At 40.5% G+C, this 18675-nt stretch overlaps 1 protein-coding gene and 1 pseudogene across 2 annotated transcripts; both read left to right on the top strand.

The window, feature by feature from the left end:
• Window positions 1–9: 9 nt before the first annotated feature.
• On the top strand, window positions 10–10295 carry ppp1r10 (protein phosphatase 1, regulatory subunit 10). Of its 2 annotated transcripts, none has more exons than XM_035182886.2 (19): window positions 10–64; window positions 226–506; window positions 3794–3902; window positions 3996–4082; window positions 4361–4496; window positions 4581–4632; window positions 4724–4813; window positions 4906–5034; window positions 5130–5235; window positions 5467–5570; window positions 5658–5785; window positions 6099–6258; window positions 6390–6533; window positions 6652–6898; window positions 7018–7093; window positions 7211–7429; window positions 8039–8153; window positions 8262–8627; window positions 9015–10295. In XM_035182886.2, exons 3-19 carry the CDS (start codon window positions 3796–3798, stop codon window positions 9164–9166), a joined length of 2418 nt encoding a protein of 805 aa, XP_035038777.1. In that variant the 5' UTR covers window positions 10–64; window positions 226–506; window positions 3794–3795; the 3' UTR covers window positions 9167–10295. The 2 variants fall into 2 exon arrangements, with proteins under 2 accessions (XP_035038777.1, XP_035038775.1); XM_035182884.2 differs by having other exon boundaries at window positions 46–64; window positions 226–297.
• Window positions 10296–14347: 4052 nt separating this feature from the next.
• On the top strand, window positions 14348–16501 carry LOC124851078 (annotated as a pseudogene).
• The last annotated feature ends 2174 nt before the right edge of the window (window positions 16502–18675 follow it).

Consider the following 18675-nt stretch of genomic DNA (forward strand, 5'->3'; position numbering starts at 1 on the left):
AAACCGTCACATAGTATAAAAGCACAGTCCCACCCCTAGAGCTCATTCCTGGATTTTGTCAGAGGTAAGTCCGGTTGGAAATACGTCGAGGCTTGTTTTCACCATGTTAAATGCGAAATACATAACTAATGTATTCAGAAACCAACAAAAGACTTTAATACAGACTAAAGTCTTAGGAATTTATATGAATCGACATTAAATGTATGTTTTTTTGTGTGATTACAGGTATGAATACGGTTTGCCGAAGACTGAACCATCGGGGACTTTCAACAACTCAAATTCACATTTTTTCTTCAAGTAATGGACATTTGATTACTATTTTTGCCTCCAGTGTGTTCCTGAAGGAAAGGCTAGCTTTTACCTACCACAGCCCCACCCATACGAAGTCTTTAAGTTTATATTAAAACCATGAAGGTTGACGACATAAAATTTATTAAATAAGTTGTATAAATGCCAGAAAAGCACGTTATCATATTCCCGAGACGCTTGGATCTATGAAATATATAGTAAGTTGATTTTGAAGTTAAATTGACTCGAAATTCATCAAATGAGAAAAGAGAATCGTAAATAATATGCTAGCTATTGGTAGCTTGCTAGCAGGGACCGTAAGTTAACTTGGTTCTTGGCAAACAATTTGAAAAGATCATTATTGTAGTATGAGCTCACACGTGAAAGTGAACGGAGACACAAAGCTCCGTTTCTTTGTGTGTGAGACGAAATGGGCTAATTTAATAAATAGAGATAATAAATAATCGCAGAACTATAAGCAATCTAATCATAAAGATTGCCGTAGGCATAGAGAAAAAATTCCAGAGCATGTAGTCGGATTTTTCGCCTGCTAGTTTTTGTAAGGGCTGCTCTACGGAATTATCATTCACCGCAATCTGCACATAAAGATTGCATTAGTTTGAGGATTGCGGACGTATTTCCTGAAACTATGTTGAAGTGTTGACAATTTTAGCACAGTGATTTTCCGGAAATCCGCATCATGTGCTCGGCAATCTGTGGATAAAGATTGCAGGATGACTAGATCCTCCGAAGCAAAAACAGTCGGGATTTTGCAAATGTGATGGACTAGTTGCGGTTTGCTTTTCGTCCTCGGATAGCTCTGGGGATTAGCATTGTTTTCGAAGTAACATTTGGGATTTCTGGTTTGTACGTAATTCATGTGCTGAACATGTGCAGACTGATGTTCATCGCACTGTCTGGTTTACGCATATGATTAAACATGCAAGTGGTGCTGGGTCGCCTTGTTTTTTATCAACCAACACGGCCGTTGCTCAGATGGCCATTGTTGTTTTGAATAGTCGCTGTGCCGTCGTCGAAGTGGTTAACGGGGAGGGACCTGATTAGCAGTCAGAACCCACCTCCCTCCCCCTTTGTCGGACAGTTAAGCCACAGCAGCAGGCCTGAACTCAGCTATGACAAATGTCAGACCTTTTGTAGGCTGCTTGCTTTGCACTTATAAAATTGAAGGAGTGTTAAACTGTAAGTTGATTGGATCTGTGTGTTCCTGGTTACACACATTTCTTTCTCTCCTTCAACAAGCACACACACACACACACATATATATGTATATATGTGTGTGTGTGTGTGTGTGTATATATATATATATATATATATATGTATATGTGTGTATATATATATATATATATATATGTGTGTATATATATATATATATGTATAGGTAGGTAGGTAATTTTTGTTTTAAGTGAGGCTTGGTCATCGAGTACTGTCGAATTGTTTTGCCATGATTCACTAGTAATATGTAACTAGACTTGTTTGACTGCACAAGTAATCTTCTTCCCCCACTAAACCAGGGTCATGTGTGACAATTGACATTTACAGGAGTGTTGGTTATTTGCAGTGTTGTGGAGGTCTGAGACTATATAAAACTTCTACTGCAGTTACCCGGGTAAGACTTGACTGATTCCTCACATTGTAACATTTCCAGTGGATTGATTTCCACCAGAATTGCAGATTCTGTACATGAATTGATGGACGGATACAAAAATGGTTTCATTAGTGAATGCAGGAACATGGAAAAGAGTGCATGGTTACAGGGTTCAGCCAAGAAATTATACAATGAACAATTTGAAGGTTATTCATAAAACCTTTTGTCATGATCATTTTAAAAATCCATAAACGTAAAGGCATTCATAGAGCGCAGAATATGTAGTTCTTTTGGATCAGGTTAGACATGTCAAAGATACTATGACTTTAAACCATTTTATAAAATCATGAAAAATCCAGTGTCTATAAGTCACAAGTTTGTTTTGCAGTCAGATAACTGTCGCAGATCACACCATTGTTGTGATGCTGCAGAAAAGTCGAAATAACTTCTAATGCTCTCATGTAGAGTCAGTGTGGCACTGAACTAGCCTGTAGGTGGCATTAAGTGACCTGATCTGTAACCTGTGGCTGTCCGATATGACAGCGATGCCATTACTACCACGACCTCAGTATAGAGATGCCTTCAGTCTGATGATTGCATTTGAAAGGACACTGATAAATATTTGACTAACTAACTGCAGTTATAAGCATTTCATACTGTTGCCAATCCTGTTTTAATTTGCTGGAGTGTATAACCTGAATTTGTACTTTGGCAATTATTGTGATAGATGTATGCTATTAAAAAGTTGATAAGTAATGATTAGTAACTTGCATAAATTTCTTTTTTGGCTTTCTTTTTCCTATAAAACTTTGACCTTTCCCCTTGTTTTTATTAAGCGTAAAATAAATGGAGTTGTTAATTAATAGTTATCTATAATATGCACTACTAGTTGGAAAATGGTTAGAAAGAATGATTAGGTAAATAGCTAAAATTAAAAGTGTAACATAGTGTGCATCAATTTGTAAACGTGCAGTTTCATTTTCTGCATTGCTGCTGTCTCTTAAATATAGCCTGAAGTGGAACGAACTGTACATCACCCAAGGCGAACATAACAGACTTTTCCCCGTTTGCCTTCTCCTGCAAGTAAACACCCCACCCCCCACCCCGCATATTCCTGTTCAACTGGTGTCAAGTTGGCCCTATGAAACGGTCCAGAAAAATGAGAATTTTGAGGCAGCACACAGAAGCCACAATACACTGAGGATGTTTTTCGACCAGAGCAAAAAGTAAAGTGTGGCTGGAAGAAAACACTATTGTCGGAAGTTTTAGTAATATGTTTGAACATGTAAATGGTCTGTATTTATATTGCGCTTTTCAAGTCTTGATGGCCACTCATCAAGACTAGTGGTCACTTATTAGTTACACTAATGTCACTGAAAATGCCTTGCTGACAAGAACTCAGGATGGCATTTTCATTCATTTGTAAATAGGTGTGTTTGGCAGTTTGATGAACAACTGATGCTCAAACCCAATGTAAATCTGATGAGACCATGTCCACCTCTTGGTGTTGATTTCCTGATTTATTTGTGTGAATTGTGTCAGATGACTTTGATATAAACAGACTGGTGCAGTTTTTCACAGACTCACTAATGTGATATGATTCAAAATGAAATATGGATGGTGCTTGGTGGTGAGGTGATCCTGACTCTGATTAGCCTTGTTTTTTGGCTTTATGCACTTTATTTGTATGTTTGATGTGAACCTGCTTTTGAGCCTTAATGGATTTTTTGGCGTGAGAACCTGGGTGGATTTTTGTATCATTTCTAGTTTGCAAGCAAATAGCCAGCCATAAACAGCAGTTTGATTTCTATTAACAAAGAGCAAATTTGCTGGTGTACACACCAGCAAATAATTTTGTCTGCTTGGCATGTGTATTAACTCTTGAGGTATATGTTTCAGATATGGCAGATGGACCAATGGACCCCAGAGAGATTTTGAAGGGTGTGGAGGCTCTGCTGGGGAAGGATGGAGAACTACGCAGCCTGGAGGGAGTCCCAAAGGTGTTTAGGTGAGGAAATGAAACTAAACATGACATTTGTGTGCCCTAATTGTTAAACCTTTTATTTAACAGTTCACTCATGGCTCATATCTTTCAATGCAGCCTCATGAAAGCTTCTACGAAGATGGTCAGCAGATGTATGTACCTGAACATTCTGCTGCAGACGAAATCTCACGATGTTCTTAACCGGTAAGCTTGAATATGATAGTACAACTGTTGTATTATTTTGTCTCAATGTATGTATTAATAAATAGTCATAGTCACCTGTAAAGTACACTATTTACGTTAGTGTACTTTGAAATGCTCTACTAGGTCTAAACTCTAATGTGTCCTAACAAGTATTGTATTTTTATTCAAAGACTGCTTAGTCTTGAACCTCTGTGCTTCGGATAATTTCTTTAGCACAGACAAAAGCCTTCACTCCAGGCCTCCCTCATTATATATTGGTTGTTCCCTCCTTTATCCAGTTTTATCAGAGTCGGTGGCTACAGGCTGCTCAACTCCTGGCTCACCTACTCCAAAACTACCAACAATAGCCCTCTGTTGCAGCTCATTCTTCTCATCCTGCAGAAGCTGCCTCTTAAAGTGGACCACCTCAAACAGGTACTCAGTTTATCCACCAAAACACACTTATGCAACATTATACAGGCAACTTTAGCAATTCTATCTGCTTTCATATTATTCTAGAACAACACAGCCAAGCTGGTGAAGCAGCTGACCAGGAGCGCAGAGACTGATGGTCGGTTGGCTTTTACATCAAAAATCCATACTCAATGGGCAGGCTGCGCTGTATGTCCCACTAATATGATTGTCTCTTATTTATTTATTAGACCTCAGGAAGTTGGCATCGGTGCTCGTAGATGGCTGGATGGCAACAATACGGTCCCAGAGTGTCTCAAGCAGTGGCAACTCACCTGCAGGTACAAGCTCATTGTTTTACTTTAAACAATTCTCTGTTTTACTGTGGCTTTCCTTGCAGCAGTTTGTAACACAATATATATTAATCTGCTAGATAAGAAAAAGAAGAAAGAGGAGAGTAAGTTGCCCGTCCGTGATTTGAAAGAAAAGAGTGGAGATGAGGATAAGAAGAAGGAGAAACCTAAAGCCTATGCACCCAGCCACACAAAGATTCGCTCCATAGGTAAACCTTAATGGACAGACTGATGATGGAGTGATGTTTTTGGATCCGTATGTCAAGTACTGTATGAAATAATAACTATGTTTTGTGTTGGGTAGGATTGGAGATGGACATGACCAACCCAGCCCCTGCTAAGAAGGCACCCATTGCCCCGCAGCTGGGTGACAAGTACAACATTAAGCCACCAGTTCTAAAGAGGCCTAGGTACTGTACCTTTCCCATCAGTACATATATCCTCAGACTCTGACCTCCTGCCCCCCTGGCATATGATCACATTGCAATCGTTTGTGTACTAATTAGGTTAACTTCACATGTTCTCACCCTTCCAACAGAAACCATAGCTTCCATGTGGTATAGTCATGCAGTTTGCTCATTGCTGCCATCAGGTGGCTGATAATAGTCACATTTAATTTTATCCTCATTTTCACTCGACAGCTCTGGCCCATCAGATGCTCCACCTCAGGAGAAAAAATACAAACCTCTTAATACCCCCACCAACTCTGCCAAAGAAATAAAAGTCAAAATTATTCCAGCACAGCGTGAGTTCAAACATACATCATATTTCAAAGAAATGGAAGTGCTGTGGGTGCTGTAGTACTCATGTCTGTCTTTTATCCTCACTTCAGCGATGGAGGGAACTGGGTTTTTAGATGCTCTGAACTCTGCCCCAGTGCCAGGGATTAAGATAAAGAAGAAAAAACAAAGTACCTGTACTACAACAAATACCAAGGCTGTCTCCCCTACATCCAACAAGGTAATGACTGATTTATTTGGACCTAGTATCAGTATGTATTATTGTCAATCCAAAATGTCCTCATTTGGATTTTAATCATCAATGAGTTTCACCCATATCCTCATAATCAATCAAATTGTGTTAAACAGTAAAACATGATGTACTGATGCTAATGATGTCAATAACTGTTGTAAATAATTAAGAAATTGGCTGAATCAGAGCATTGGTCTTAGCTCCTCATCCAAGACTTTTTGAGAATAAGGAAGCATTAGTTTTCAGTATATTTGTCTTTCTACTTATCAAATGCTTACTCGTGATCTTTTTTTGTTCTCAGGCAAGTCCATTTGAAAGCAAAACTTCTACGTATTCTTCATCTACTGCGAAACCATCATCTCCAGAAACCGCTGCCTCCACCACTCCCACTGATGAAAATCAGGAGCCGGAGCAGCCTGGGACCCCTATTCCCTCTGAGGATCTTGAGGCCTCTGACAACAGTAAGATCTACTTCTTGATGATGTGACAGTACATTTCTTATGTATGTGTTTTTGTAGTTTGAAATTTAGTATCTCGGTCTCTTAACAAATTTCCATTCTCTTAACATATTACATTCTTTTGTTATTTGTAGGTGAGAAGCCTAATGCTCTGTCAGAACCACGTGGAGAAGAAGAAAGCATGACCAAAAAGGGAAAGAAGAAGAAGACAGTTCACTGGGCTGAGGAGGAGCAGCTTAAACATTACTTCTACTTTGATTTGGATGAGACAGAGAGAGGTATGGCATGTGTTTGTAAATATCAAACGTGTCTAAGTTGGATGTTTATTTTTCCCTGACACCAGATGGTCTGTAAAAAATATGAATTATTAATTTTATTATTTAAATTAACTCACAGTCAACGTCAACAAGATCAAAGACTTTGGTGAGGCTGCCAAACGAGAGCTAATGATGGACAGGCAGACGTTTGAGATGGCGCGTCGGCTCTCCCATGACACTATGGAAGAGAGGGTTCCCTGGACACCCCCAAGGCCCTTGACACTAGTTGGTAGCCTGGTCATCACTGGGGCTAACAGCACAGAGAAACTTACCCAGAGAGATCGCGAGATGGGCATTCTGCAGGAGATCTTCCTCAGCAAAGAGAGGTAGAATTCTTGGGGGAAAAACTGGTGTATATTCGGTAGTGTGTAAGCTTCCTAGAATTTCACCCTTACTGAGGGCCTGTACTGAATGTTAAGGATTTTCTATTCTTACTTATCACTAGTGTGCCTGACAGTCCACATGAGCCAGACCCAGAGCCATATGAACCTATGCCTCCCCGTCTCATTCCACTGGACGAGGTGAACACGCACTCACTGTCTGTCTCTCTCTTATATATTCCTATATTCTCTCATATTGTTTATGTGTGTGTAATACCTTTCCTTGCCGGCTAAGCTATCAGTCCTTTCTTCCCGCAGGACTCTTCCATGCTGGATGACAGTTTTGTTGAGCCCATGGACTCCACTTCACAGCAGGGCTCTGCTGTGGCTCAGAATGAGAGCTCCAAGTTGCCGCCTGTCCTGGCCAACCTCATGGTCAACCTAAGCAACACCACTCGCAGCCCGCAAACTACAAACACAGTCAACAACCCGGTTGCTCCCTCTGTCAATGTACAGGAGCTGCTCTCATCCATCATGGTAGATATATCGGATAATATAGTTATGTTGGGGTTGATACCAATACATAAAAACTGGTGGAACTGATAGATTATACATTAACAGTTTAACAAAGACAGAGCATCTACTAATAACAGTTTCTTCTTTTACACACCATTTAACTTTTGTAACTTATACCGTAATTACATCCTGGATACATTAAGAAATTGTTTTAATATAATACATTTATCAGACAGCTCCATTACTCCGTAACGATCAAAAAGTAGCAATCAGACTGTGCTGTGCTGACTGTGTCTATTATAAAGTACAATGTTTGACCTAACAAGGTTGTTCACTGGTCATGTAGCTACAGTAAGCCCAACACCTTGATCTGGGCTTTTCAATTTCAATAGTAAGTTGGCCAAATAGGAAAATCAAGGGGGCTTTGAGGGTAACACAGAATGTTTGTCAACAAATGGCTACAAATAACTTTTACGTTAGTTAATATATCACTACATTGAATATACTAGTGACACATTTTTATCTATTTAGTTTTTTGCTTGGACCCTACTATTCCTTTGTTTTATATCTCAGCAGTTGGATGTTGTTTGTAGTTATAATGTGTAGCTTATACCATCTGTCTTTCATTAGGGTGCTTCTGGTAACCAGTCTACTGAAGACTTGATCAAGCAGCCTGACTTCTCAGACAAGATTAAACAACTACTTGGCTCCCTGCAGAACCAGAACCAGGGCGGACCTCCACCAGGTAACCTCAACATTTTATTTTATTGTAGAACTACAGGTCTCCTGCTGAAGTCCACATGTTCTCTTTCTTGTGTTACTCGTTTTAAGCCAGTTTTTCCTCTATATCTAGTCAACCAGGGTTTACTAGGCCACGGTCCAGGCATGAACAATATGAACAACATGAACATGCACATGCAGATGCCCATGAATGGTGGCTACCCACCCAACAACCCACCCGGTGTTCCCCGCTTCAACCACCCCCCACCCCCTCACAACCACGGACCACCTTTTAATGCCAGTGTAGGCCCTCGCATGATGGGGCCGCCACCAGGCCAGGGCCGAGGAGACAATGGCAATTACTGGGGAGACGACTCCATGAGAGGAGGGCCCCACAGAGGGGGTCACTTCCACCGAGGAGGACGGGGGAGAGGAGGAGACCCAGGCTTCAGGGGACGAGGACGAGGAGGGCCCAGAGGAGGACACAACAACATGAACGGTACATTAAACATTAAGTTTGGGAGTTACCCACAATTTTCTAAATATCAAAGTACAACGACAGTCGTGTCATAGTCTTCACTCTGCTCACACTTTCTCTTTTTAACACAGATCCAGTTATATTACTTGTAGTAGAGCATTCTGTCAATGATGATTGCAGTTCAGTAGAAAGCTCCATAACAAGTGTAAAGTTGACACTGAGATGTGGAGTAAAATGTCTTAAACAATAAAAACAGTTTATGTGATTTTCATTTTTATTCAATTAATTACAGAGTTTACTACTACTTAATTGTCTTTCAAAATAAAGACCCCTCTCTACAGTTAAGAATTTAAAGATCTCCATGTCTGTGTCATGTGGGGTTAATGCTACTATATCTTCTCATATCAGACATGTCCAAGAGGCCTGTGTGTCGTCACTTCATGATGAAAGGAAGCTGCAGGTATGAGAGCAACTGTGCTTTCTACCACCCTGGCGTAAACGGACCACCGCTGCCTCCAAACCACCCTGCTAACAACCAGCATCCACAGCATGGACACTAGGTGACACTGCTGCCATGGGATAAACTGTGAACCTTTAGAAGAGCCATCCTTTGATTAAACCCCTGCCGGATGTGGGCGCCGCAGTTTACTACACAAGCATAGAAAGAGAAGGATGCAGTGTCCCACAGTCTGTAGGGTCTGAAGTCATTCTGCTGGTGACTGACCGGAAGCAGTGAGCTTTGCCTCATCTAAGAACAAGAACAACCTGAACAAGAGGGACTGAGGCTGTTTAATCACTAATGGGGCTGTTTTTTAATGTGATAATTTTTAACTGAGACTAAAACAAGCCTCCACACTTGACCACTATGTCTGAGTTGCTGCAGCTAGCTGCCTGTGTGCTGTTACTTTCCACACCATGAACATGGTTGACCAAGGGGAACTCCTACTCAGCAGAAAGCTTTCCACACGACTGAATTTCCATGCTTGAATTACCTTTTCATTGTTGCTGTTGTACTGTGCACCTACGTTTGATGTTGCTTTCATATTACTTTTTGTTTGTCCCAGTTCTGTTATGTGTTCCATTTTCATGATTCTTAAATGTTTGACAAAACAAATTAAGCACTTTATGAGGATAAAGGCCAACATAATTTAGTAACAGCAATGGTTTATTAAAACAAGGACTGAAAAAGAGCTACATGCAATTTCACCTGCTTCACTTCACTCAGTCTTGAGAAAAATGTAGGAAATGAACTCTGCTGAGCTGATAGGGAGGGTCTTGCGTTTTTTTCTTTTCTTACAGCAGCTTGTATATAATGTGCACTCTGGCTCAGCAGCTTGCAGTCTGACCATCAGCTTGATGTGTTGTGTAGTGCGACAGTCATGTTCAAACATGCTGTGACCTGTCATAAAAGCAGCTTCTCCCTGGTTGGGAAAGCTGCTGGCTGTGTCTTCTGTACTCCCATCTGAACTTAGAAGGGGTTTACGTGTCAGTGTTAGAGTCAGATGATGGTAAAATGCTTTCTAGTTCATCTATTTTAAATGTTTTCAGTGAAAACAATGACCTTAAAGTCTCTTGTGGGACAGTAAGAATAGCATGTTTTTGTTGCTCTCCACCCTCCATGTTTTTTAAATCATATATTCAGTTGAAATCTTTTGTACACAGTGTATTGAATAAATGCCCAAATATAAATGTTGCTGTGTTCAGTGTTTTCAATCACTCCTCCTCTTCACACTGGCCACAAAGTGATCCAATCTAATTTCAACTCAGTTGTCAACAATGGGAGCCAAAGGTTTAGATTCAACTTCTTGGCTATTTTGCATCCAGGAGGAAGTCAGCCAAGGCCATCTGTGCCCCTGGCCTGTGACTATAAAGCCAGCTACTAACGGGACTGAAAGGGAGCATGGTCAGAAAATAGGGTCAATGGGCGTCAACTGCCCACCGGATCACCAGGCCCACCTCAATCGTGCTGTAACGAGACTCCCTCTCCAAAAGTATCCAGCTGATGTAAAGCACAGGCCACTCAACAACCTCCCCCTGCTGAGACAGAACCACCCTCTGCTTCCTGATTGAGGCATCGATCTGCAAAATGAAAGGGAGCCATAAATAAGGTGTTTGAGGGTGTGGGTCCCAATAGAGGCTTTGTTTCATCCTCTCAAACGCCAGCTGGCACCGCTCCATTCACTGGACAGAGGAACCCTTATGGTTGAGATCTTATGGCTGGTCAGATCCATGAATGCCGGAATGAACTAGCATTAATAACTGGCCAGCCCCAAGAACCATCCCACCTTTTTTCTGGTCTTGGCCCTCGGGCAGGCAGCAATTGCTAGTCAAAAGTTGTATCGTAGATATCGTATGTCCCGCCATTCAACTGGACACTTCTTCAGGTTGCCTGTGAGTCTTACCAGCCTCAGTGACTCGAGCACTGCCGCCACACACTGCACATGAAATGTTCAGCTGTCACTGTGCATGATGATGTCATCCAAGTTGGCGTCAGTATATGCAGCATGAGGAAGCACATGAGGTGGCTGGTGCACTAAAGAACCCGAATGGAATTGGCCCAAATTGGTATGCAAAGTTAAGAAAACCATCTTTTTCTTGGAATCTGGTGACAAAGGAGTCTGCCAGTAGCCCATGATCAAATCCAGTGTCATGAAAAAAAGAGCTGTGCCTAACCGATCATTGTGTTCATCAACCATTGGAAAATAATCAAACTGTGAAACATAATTAACCTTGTGGTAAGAAGAACTATGGGAGAGGCACTGTACATTGTGGCCTTCAATTCTTTCTGAACCACTTTTCCTCAGTGGTGGGAGGTAACGAAGTACAAATACTTCGTTACTGTACTTAAGTAGATTTTTCACACATCTGTACTTTACTTGAGTATTTATTTTCCTGACGACTTTTTACTTTACTCGATACATTTGAACACAAATTTCTGTACTTTCTACTTCTTATATTATCAAAACTGTCTCGTTACTTGAGCAGCGGAGGTTTGCGCACGGCGCGCGGCGCGTTTGTCTTCGGGGGGCAGCGCGAGACCCTGAGCTTCCGGAGGTTGGTCGGGTTGCCTTGGTCGACCGGGGTCGAGCAGGCTGTACTGGTAATGATCCCTCCGCAGGTTCACCTTCAGAAACTTTGTTAAGAGTTTTACTTCCGACTCCGGTCCAAATCCGGACCGCGAGAGGTTTCCATCCGGACCGCGACTCTCCATTAAAAAAAAAAAAGTATAAATACATCGGCGGCCTTGTTTGACATTTAAGAGACTTTTAATCAGGCATAACGACGCCAGCCCAGTGGAGCCGCTTTGGTCCTATGTGTTGCTATCATATACTGTGTAGCTGGGTTGCTAGGCAGAGAGAAGCACGCAGACGGAGATGAAAAGCGAAATATGGCGTTATCAAAAGTTAGGGAAAGTTGACGTTTAAAACCGAGTCTTCCGAGCAGAGTGGACAGAAAAGTATGTGTTGGTTCTTTCTGCAGTGAGCTCAGCAAGACCGGTGCGTCTCATTTGCTCTGAGTCTGTTGCGGTTGTCAAAAGCGGCAATTTAAAACGCCACACTTTGAAGACTCGGACCCGCATGAGGACATTTTAGGCATCACAGCAGTAACAACACACACCAGAGGGGAAGACATATACTTAGCTATAAAAGAAATGTTAACACAGAGGTATCAGTATGAAAGATGTGTCCATCACCACCGATGGAGCTCCCTCCATGATGGGTAAAGAAAAAGGAGCAGTAACTCGAATGAGAGAGGACAATCCAGACCTCTCCTCCTATCACTGCATTATCCATCAGTCTGTTCTGCTCTTTCAGAAGAATATGCAGAGGTTATGAATACTGTGATGAAACTTATCAACTGTCTCAGGGCATCGTCATCACATAAACATCGCCTCCTTCGAGAATTCCTTACGGAAGTTGATGTAAATTCAAATGACCTACTGCTGCACTGCAATGTGAGATGGTTGAGCCAAGGTAGAGTTCTAGCACGCGTTTGGGCCATTCGAAATGAAATAAAAATGTTCCTGGAACAACAGAAGAATCATAAGGCCAGACAGTTTGCTCAGTTTTTGGAAGATGAGAGAAAAAAAGATTTTATGGCCTTCTTAGTTGACATAACCTCACACCTAAATGACCTCAACTTAAAACTGCAGGGCAAGATCAACTCTGTGTGTGATTTGGTAGCAGCTGTCCAGTCTTTCCAGCGGAAGTTGGGGATTTTCAAAGTGGATCTCCAAGAGAACTTTACACATTTTCCAGCAATGAAGCAAATTCAGGGTGAGAGAGATATTTCCTCTCACGTTGAGTTCATACAAAAACTGATTGGAAACTTCAGTGATCGTTTTGATGACTTCAGCCTGGAAGAACAGGTCCTCCTTTTCATTCAGAATCCTTTTCTAGTAAAAAATGTGACCACGTTTTCACAGGAGGCTAAAATTACCCTCAAGTGGGTAGATATGGCATCTCTACAGATGGAACTTGTTGACCTGCAAGCAAATGTAGTGCTGAAAGAGCAGTGTGCAGTTAGTGATGCTGCCACCTTCTGGCTACAGACTGTACCTGAGAAAGTTTTCCCTGGTCTCACGAAAGTGGCAGTACACACCTTGACAATGTTTGGCTCCACATACAGTTGCGAATCCGCATTCTCAACACAAGACCAAATACCGTTCAAGAATTACATTCTTTTACATTTACATTCCTGTTTGAGAATGACACTGACCCCATTCCTCCCGAGGTTCAAAATACTAGCAGAGAAAGCTAAAGCCAATTTCTCCCACTGAATTAGGGAACTAGGCCTACAGACAATAGGCGACATGTGAATGAACCTATGAAAATGATTTATTGTTACTTTTTCTAAGAAGTTTTTGCTTCAATCTTTAAGTGGTTGTTAAGCTCAGTTCAACTTAAAGCACTTTATATGTTTGTCTTTGAGGATGTTACATCTTTATGGTTAAAAGGAATGTAGGCCTATATGCAAATTCCAAGACAGAATGTTTATTGCACTTTGTTTCATGTTTGTCCAGAATAGGCATTGTATTTTTGCCAGTTTGTGTTTGATTTTGTATTGTTACAAAAGCAACCTCGTGCAATAAAAATGTTAATTAAGCTGATTTAGTCAGAGCCCATATTTGTATGTCTCTAATTATCCGGACCCCAGAAGGGGAGGAGGGTTGATGTCTGGACCTCTTGCAATTTTAGTTGAAGACCCCTGTTCTAGAACCTCTCCAAGTAGAAATGTACTGTACCAGAGTTATATTCACTCTCTAAGACCTACACTTACACTAAAAGCTGTTTCCCCCGTCATACCTGACGATGTGTAGGTATGGTGTAATCAGAAAGCAATTTGTTAGTGTCTGTGGTGGCAAACTGTGTCACTAAGAATTAACTAATGCAGTAAGATTGATGACTTGATTGATGTGTTCTGTTCATTTGAAGATTATTAAAGAACATGATGCTCATTTTCTTTCTGACAGAGAGTTAGTGAAAGTATTACCACTCTCTTACCTGTACAATAAAGGTGAAGCTTCAGTCAGCTGCTAATTATCGTATCCAGTATAAAGACTATAGGAACCATGCCTAATGCTCACTGATTAGTTTTTCATATTTGGTTGCTATCCCACAGTTTACTAGCTGTTAGTGTTATGTGCCTGTTTTACATTTTGTACTGATTAAAAAAAACGCATCACTTATGGTCTCCACCCGACCAGATGAGCGGTAAATGATAACAGCGGTTACCACAGACTTCTGCACAGAGATAGTGGACATCAGATCTCATGGCAAGATTGCGTCCAATACGCTGACTCGTGAGTTTCCATGGTCAGACCACATCCTTTGACTTCAGGACATAAAGACGAGTGTGAGCACTGAGGGGGGCTTCAGTGCATCTCACCATCACATCAAAGAGAGAGAAAAGAAGACATGTCCTGCCTGGGGACTTTCACCGGTCTCCTCTCCTGCATGGTCCTCCTCATCGTCCACTCAAGTGAGTAGAATATTTCTGATTTAAATATTTCAGCTACTACTTTTTCTTTCTTTTTTTTTTCAAATGTATCATCTGAATTTTGGTTTTAGGTGATGGCTCTGAGATTATCGATGGGAAAGAAGTGAAGCCCCACTCGCTGCCGTACATGGCTCTGCTTGAGAAACCCATACCAGTCTGTGGAGGGATACTGATCGATAAATCATGGGTCCTGACCGCTGCCCGCTGTGAAGTGTGCGTTACCATAATTACAACATTTCAGAACATGCGCCAACAATAATCTTCATTTCCAATGGACAGCATAAAAGACATTATGTGCTGGTTAAAATCTAAGAAATTTTATGTGGTTATAGAAAATGCAGCATTATGTTTCTTTCAGATTTATTTGCCGATGCAAATGTGTTGGATACAATAATATGTTAACATGATCTGAATGCATAAACTAATTATGACTTAATCACAGTTACTTTATCATACTGGACGCACATGATCACTGTAATACAATCAATCTAATGAGGCATATACTCTCCCACTGTATATATTCTGTTTACAAACTAGTTCATTTGTGTTTCCTTGCACTTACAAGTATCTTATGTTTACTTATCATAACTTCACTGGTGTCTATTTATGAATACATTTTGTTCTTTTCTTATTTCAGCTTGACAAATCTGTGAAGGAAACCAAGACGGTGAAGTATCTTAAGTTGGGTGATCCGGCAGCTGGGACCAGCTGCATGGTGGCAGGATGGGGCCGAACAAACAACGAGTATGTGTCCGACGTCTTGATGTCCGTCAATGTGACTGTGGTCGACAGAGTGAAGTGCAACTCTCCTGAATATTACAACAGCAAACCCGTGATCACCAGCGACATGATATGTGCCGGTTCAGATGGGAAAAATAGAGCTGACACCTGTCAGGTAAGTAACGGTGAATGTTTGTTTGCAGGGATTTAACTGCCGTCCCTCCTGTCAGTGTCTGGACTGCCTTTCAGTGATCGTGGTTTTCTCTGTAGGGGGATTCAGGAGGCCCACTGATGTGCAGCGGAGGTTCTGGTTGGAGTCACTTCTTTCGGAATCGGGTGTGGCCTGATTGACAAGCCAGGAGTGTACATGTATCTCACAGAGGAACAACTTAGCTGGATCAAAAAGACGATGAAGAAGTCTGACATTTAATGAGCACCGGCTGTGAAGGATTTTGCATTTGCGACCATGTTAATCAATTCTATGTGAGGTGATACGAGGGAAATTTCTGCTTCTGCTGCAGTAAAACAGGCCAAGTTGATTTTATTTTGAAATCTAAACAGGAGAGACATGTGTTTATCATGAAAGCAAATCGCCAAAGGGACATTATTGAGTGCTTCAACCAGACTGATGCCAACCAGACAGATTCACCACTTCTTGCATCAAGAGCCTAAATTGAAACTGAGGCTTCAGCTCAAGTCTTGTGGAAAACAAGTGTTGCAATAAAGATAAATTCTGCAGTGTGCAGCTCAGTCAAACACAGCGTCTGCTCCAACATTCAGTGAGTCTCAGCACTGATGCCTGGTAAACAAAACACTGTAGTGACGACAGAGACAGAGTCGACTTTTCATCGAGTCCCCACCTTTGTTTTGAGACCTTACCGTGTTGGGACCACTGTCTCCAGACGTGCAGGTATTCAGTCCAATTAAATTAAATCAGGCTGCACCAAATTTTACACACTCATAGATATCAGTCTGTTGTAAATATGCCTGATTCTTTTTCTTTCTCAAGATCCATGAATTATTATTTGCGAAATCTGTAAATATGTCAAAAAACCTCTTGTCTCAGTGAATGAAGAGATGAAGAAAATCATGGATCTGTAACAAAATGTAATGGGTTCTCTTTTTCACATCCTTCCACCAAGTTGTTGTATTGTTCTTGTTCATATTGAATTCATAGTTCAAACATTGACAGGTATGAAAAAAGTATTTGCATTACATTAGCACTGTGAGTTCAACAAAGCTGCTTGGCAAAATGTTCTGAGAATTCTGTTTTTATTACTGAACTTACTGAGTGTTCAAAATTTGTAAAATTATACTAATGTATAATTTTACAAATGTATATTTTTGTTATAATTTTTCAGTCAGTAGAAATAAAGCCTGAAGAGAACAATTTTGGGTTGTTTTGTTTCTGTATAGGCCTACTATAAAAAGCACTTTGCATTTTTAAGTTTGGTACTTGTACTTTTACTTTTGATACTTAAGTACATTTAATATGAGCTACTGTAAGACTTTTACTCAAGTCATTTTCTTACGGGTGACTTTTACTTTTACCGGAGTCACTTTCAGGTAAGATATCTGTACTTTTACTCAAGTATGGCTTTCAAGTACTTTATACACCACTGCCCATGACTGAGTGATCTAAAGCCAAAAATCTACAATGAAAGGGTGACACCGTTAGATTCAGGACGAATCAGAAGCTATAAACGAGGAAGGAGTGGGAAAAACCTCCAACCGAACAGGCAATGAAACATATAAAACAAAAGGTTTGAAGATCGGTCTTTGGTTAGGTTTAGGAGCCTGCTTGGGTTTATTGCTTGTAAAATAATAAACTCTACTGCATTGAACTATGACCATCTCCAGAGAATTATTTCGACCAACAACTGAAGACTCCAGTAGTAATAGAATATATGTGTTAGATAGGAAGTCGGGCCCAGTCTTTGACTTTTTATTTACCAACAAAACATTACAATATTTCTAGTGCATGAACTTATCTTGTCTGTTAAGTGCTTATACAGGCAAGGATGTCACTCTTAAAAGATGTGTAATTCTTGTAATGCCCTGGGATGCGCAAGGTCTCAAATCAGGTGGAGGCTGTTGGGTATCTGCCCTCGACTACCTCTACAGAGAAACTTGGTGATAGAATCTCCCATCCAGTCCAGAATTTGACAAGACTGGTCAGTTCAGTTGGTGCTGCTATGGAATAGATTAAAATTGATTACATAAATGGGTACATCAAATTATTAACAAGAAAACTTAAATTTTAAACTAATTTGACTTTACTAGTCATCAGCATAAATGACCAACTATTGCACTAACATTTTACACTCAATAGAAGATTAGTATAACCCTTGAGATAAGTTGGTCGAAGTAATTTTTTAGAATGAGACCAGTTAGACGACTATTAAACTGAAAACTGCAACATGACAACATTTATAATAAATAAAATACATCCCGACGTGAAGTTTATATTGAATATTTTAACAGTTATGTAACTTATGTCGCTAACTGGCAAATAATATTTAAATAGAACATCCAAGTGTACTCCATTTACCTACCTTTAGCAATGAGTTGTCAAAGATAGCCAAACATGCAGCATTTGGTTTAAACTGAACAATCATCAGCATCGTCATCATCCTCACATGGCCAGGTGATTCGCTGAAAGAGTATGTTAATTGGAAAAAAGCATGAGAAAGGCTTGAATAATTTTCCACCTTAACATTCTTTTACTGCATATCACTTATGTCAGAGGTCTTCAACAGGGGGTCCGCGGAGGTACTGCAGGGGGGTCGCGAAATTGTTGGTTGATTAGACAATTTTTATCTTTTCTTAATTTTTTATTTTTTTTCCAACCAATTTTTTTCCCACAAATTTAAATGTCTTTAAATACACATTAACATGAATCCAACATATTGTAGCGAACGGATAAATGGAGGCAGAAGACGTTATCTTTCAGTCAGCAATGCACACATTCAGCGACACACAATAATAAAAACATGAATATATGAACCTGTGTATTATTTGAATGCACAATAACAGGGTAGCTATGTTTATACATGGCACTAGGCCCAGTTTAATATAAAACACAATTTTATACAATTTATATAGTAGGGGGTCCCTGCTCTATCTCTCCATCAGTTCGGGGTCCTTGGCCTGAACAACGTTGAAGACCCCTGACTTATGTAATCTTCTGTCGTTCTTTGATCACATATCACTAGTATGCAGGAAGACAGAAATAACAAGAATAAGATTGAAAATGGACCGTAATGGATGCTGACCAGGTATGAGTTCTAATATTTACTAGTATTCGACAAAGGCATACTAAGAAAAAAACATTATAAGATCAGAGTAA

The sequence above is a fragment of the Hippoglossus stenolepis genome, chromosome 17, assembly GCF_022539355.2.
Source record: "Hippoglossus stenolepis isolate QCI-W04-F060 chromosome 17, HSTE1.2, whole genome shotgun sequence".
Classification (NCBI taxonomy): Eukaryota; Metazoa; Chordata; class Actinopteri; order Pleuronectiformes; family Pleuronectidae; genus Hippoglossus; species Hippoglossus stenolepis.